Genomic DNA, 4460 nt, shown 5'->3' on the forward strand with positions numbered 1-4460 from the left:
TTAAATTTCTAAAATATTAAAAGTTTTAGTCATGATGTATGGTAAATCCTATTGATGTAGGTAGTTTCAAAGTGTTGAATTGTCAAATTTTTAAATGAAATCATTCTGCATGGAAGAGGGGGTGACATATGAGTAAATTCAAGTATCCAAATATCTAGAAACAAACTTGTGTTATCAATTAGCCTATTTTGCTCAATATTTGAGCCAGACTGTTTTTACCCTAAACCATTTTGTTGTGCTCAACCCTTATCAATGAACATTTTTCTGCACAATAACCAATTACTGGCTTATTGAAATTTTACCGATAAGAATTACATTTCAATATTATTAACCCAATCGAAATACTTTCATAATTTATTGAGATTATTTATTCAACCCTCCTAAATCAATCTCCACCATATATGTGTATTAATTATAGATTATTTTATTTTCACAAATGAGAGCTCATGAAATATTGAAATAATTCTGAGAGACAATAATAAATTTGGCAATACAAATTTTATAAAAAAATATATATTATTAAATTATACAATACATGCGAGTCACTATTAAAATTATTTTTGAGGGAGAATAATAAAGATAATACTAATTTTATTAATTTTTTGATTTACCGGGAAAAGGACTCGATCTCTTTAATCAAAGCATCCATATCACTAAAGGAAGAGCCTCCTTCCTCCACCGCCCTCCTTCCCTCCACCGCCAGACCCTTAGCCCGCCGCCTCATTTCTACCACCTCACCGCCGTCATCGCCCATCAACCTACGCACCGCCGCCTCCACCTTCTCCCTCCCCACCACCACCTTCCTCTCCATATTCCACGAAGCCCACTCCTCGCTCCCCACCCTCAACCCAATCTTCAACACCTCAGCCACCAGCTTCTCATTATAAAACTGCTCCGCCGAAAGAGGCCACGTGATCATCGGCACGCCAGCGCAAACTGCCCTCGAGCGTCGAATTCCATCCGCAATGCGTCATGAATCCTCCAACTGATTCATGTTCCAAGATCAACAACTGTGGGGCCCATCCCTTGATGATCAATCCCCGTTTAGAACTTGAGATTCTCTCTTCAAATCCATCTGGAAAGTGTTTTTTAGCCTCTCCATTCTCTTCGATTCCAAGAATTTTTCCGACTACCCATATAAAACTTTTCCCCGATGCTTCAAGTCCAGAAGCAAGTTCGTATATCTGCACACTGCTCATTCGAGCTAAACTGCCGAAACTTACGTAGAGAACTGAATTGGGTTTATGTGAATCAAGCCAATTCAAGCAGCTATACTTATCAATGGCGGATGGCTGCCCTCTTTCCGCCTTGTCCTCTTGATTCCTGTTGTATAAAGAAACAGGCCCCACCATCCAAGTTTTTTTCCCGGTTACATTTCTGTAATAATCCACATATGCTGGCTCCAGGGCGTAGAAGCTATTGATTACCTGTCCGAAACTGTTCTGCTCAGATTTCTTGGACTTTCCAGGGAATTCGATTCCATTTCTGAGGAAAATCGGCAGCTGGGATCTACAAAGTTTTATCTTATCCGGACGTCCCGGCAACAAAAAAGGCTCCGAATCAGATTCCACTTTGTTATGCGGCAATTGGGTTTCAAGAACGTGGTCGCAGCATCTGGAAAAACAGCAGTTTCCATTGAATATAATTCTTGGAACTCCAGTAACGTCGATGACATCAGCAGCCCAGCGGTGGAAGGTGTCGGTGATAATGCAGTCGGGGCGGCGGCTGAGGAGGAGGTTGTGGAGTGGTTCTTGAAGGCATGAGGTATCAGTCAACGGCGGCGCTGACATATCGGTGGTCTTGAGGACGGCGGAATCAGGCGGCAGTTGGAGGGTGTGGAGGTGGATTTGGAGGCCGGATTCTTGGTCTCTTTGGATGGAATTCTGGAACACGGCAGCATCGTTTGGGATGGTGAGGATAACGGAGGTAGCGCCGTGGGAGGCGAAGAGCCTGGAGAGATCGATCATCGGGATAAAATGGCCGCCGCCAACGAATGGAAAGAAGAAGATGTGGACCCGCTGCCGACGAATGGATTGGGAAGCCATGAAAGATGAGCGATCGAATTCGAGCCAACACAAGGGTTCAATTTTCCTCGTATTATTTATTGTTGACGCTGCTGCATGTCAAATTATTGTCAAATCAGTGGGCCCCATTTGCGGATATTTTATATTTTATTTTCATTTTTTCCTCAGATAACTCCTACATATTCTATCAAGGATAATTCTGACAAAAATATATCTGTCAATCATTTTTTAAAGATTCAATGTACATCAATTTTTTTTTGTATTTTACTATCTGAAAAAAAAAAACTTAATTTTTACTATATTTTATACATTTTTATTTAACTAAGAAAAAATATATATAAATCTCTAATTTTTTTTGGTTATCTTCTCTTTCCAATCATCATTCTCGATGTATTTGGATGACATGTATATTGAATTAAAATATTTTTTTATTTAAAAAAAACAATTCACACCTAAACATTGAAATTTTTTAAATACTTAGTTTTACTTGTGAAATATTTAATTGCAATTTTAAAATATTTGATTTAGTAAATGACATACTCAGAATATATATTAAAATACTGGATATTCGAATATGCAATGCAAGTTTATCAAGTGTTCGTATTTCCATCCAAGATCCATTTGGATGACATGTTCATTTCATTTAATTATGTTTTAATTTAAAAAAAAAACAAATTCGCAACTAAGTATTAAACTTTTTCGAGTACTTATTTTTACATGTGAAATACCTACTTGCAGTTTTAAAATACTTGATTTGGTAAATGAGATACTCAGAATGAGTATTAAAATACTGGATATTCGAATTTGCAACACAAGTTCACAAAGTACTCGTATTTCCATCCAAAATCCATTTGGATAACTTGTTCATTTCATTTTATTATTTTTTTATTTTTAAAAAAACAAATTCGCAACTAAGCATTGAACTTTTTCAAGTACTTAGTTTTACTTGCGAAATACCTAATTTCAGTTTTAAAATACTTGATTTGGTAATTGAGATACTCATAATAGTTAATAAAATATTGGATATTCTAGTAGGCAATGTAAGTTCGCCAAGTGCTCGCATTTCCATCCAAGATGCATTTGGATGACATGTACATTTCATTTAAATATTTTTATTCTTAAATTCACAACTAAGCAATGAACTTTTTGAAGTACTTAGTTTTACTTGCGAAATACATAATTTCAATTTTAAAATACTTGATTTGGTAAACTAAATACTCAGAATGAGTATTAAAATACTGGATATTAGAATATGCAACATAAGTTCACCAAATTCTCGCATTTCCATCTAAAATGCATTTAGATAACATGTTCATGTCATTTAATTATTTTTTATTGTTAAAAAAACAAATTCGTAACTAAGCATTGAATATTTTCAAGTACTTAGTTTTACTTGAGAAACATTACTTTCAATTTTAAAATACTTGATTTGGTAAATGAGATACTGAAAATAGGTATTAAAATACTGGATATTCGAATATGCAACGTAAGTTCACCAAATGTTGGTTTTTCCTTGGAAGATGCATTTGGACGACATATTCTTCTCGTGTGATATCTATTTTGTAAAAAAAATTTCAAATTCTCAACTAAACATAAAACTTTTAAAATACTTAGTTTACTTGATAAGTACCTAATTTCAGTTTCAAATACTTGATTTCATAAATAAGATACTCAGAATAGGTAATAAAATATTGGATATTTCTAATATGCATTATAATGCAATTTCAATGCTTAGTTGTGATCAATTTGTTTTTTTTTTTTTAAATAAAAAATAATTAAATGAAATGAATATGTCATCCAAATAGATCTACGATGAAAATACGAGCACTTGGTTAACTTGCGTTGCATTTTCGAATATCCAGTATTTTAATACACATTCTGAGTATGTTATTTACTAAATCAAATATTTTAAAATTGAAATTAAGTATTTCACAAGTAATATTTAACTAAATATTTCAAAAAAGTTCAATGTTTAGTTGTGAATTAGTTTTTTTTAATAAAAAATTATTTTAATTCAATGTACATGTCATCCAAATGCATCGGGAATGATGAATGGAAAGAGAAGATGACCGACAAAAAAGATTTATATAATTTTTTATTAATTAAAAAGGGTAAAAAAAGTAAAAATACATGAAACATTTAGTAAAAACTAAGTTGGTCTTTTGTCAGGTATTAAAATACAAAAAAAAAAAAAACTCATGGATACTGAATCTTAATAAAATCATTGACAGATGTATTTTTCTCCAAATTACCCTTCCTTTAATCACTTTTAATTTATTTATTTATTCATATTTTTTAATGTAATAATACTATAATCACTTGGAAATCTCCATTTTATGAAAAAATATAACCAAATATTTGAAAAATAAAAATATTATACATATGAACAAACGCATAATACCTATATCTCGTGTGTGTCACAATGCTAGTCATCAA

The 4460-nt window shown here is 32.9% G+C and overlaps 1 protein-coding gene across 1 annotated transcript; it reads right to left on the reverse strand.

Annotated features, from left to right (window-relative positions):
• Positions 1 to 504: 504 nt before the first annotated feature.
• Positions 505 to 2148, reverse strand: LOC140812869 (abscisate beta-glucosyltransferase-like). The gene is given in 2 exon segments (XM_073171236.1): positions 505 to 940; positions 942 to 2148. Coding segments are annotated over 2 exon segments (1437 nt in total). The 5' UTR covers positions 2046 to 2148; the 3' UTR covers positions 505 to 607.
• Between the last annotated feature and the right edge of the window lie 2312 nt (positions 2149 to 4460).

Source organism: Primulina eburnea, chromosome 14 (genome assembly GCF_022965805.1).
Source record: "Primulina eburnea isolate SZY01 chromosome 14, ASM2296580v1, whole genome shotgun sequence".
Classification (NCBI taxonomy): Eukaryota; Viridiplantae; Streptophyta; class Magnoliopsida; order Lamiales; family Gesneriaceae; genus Primulina; species Primulina eburnea.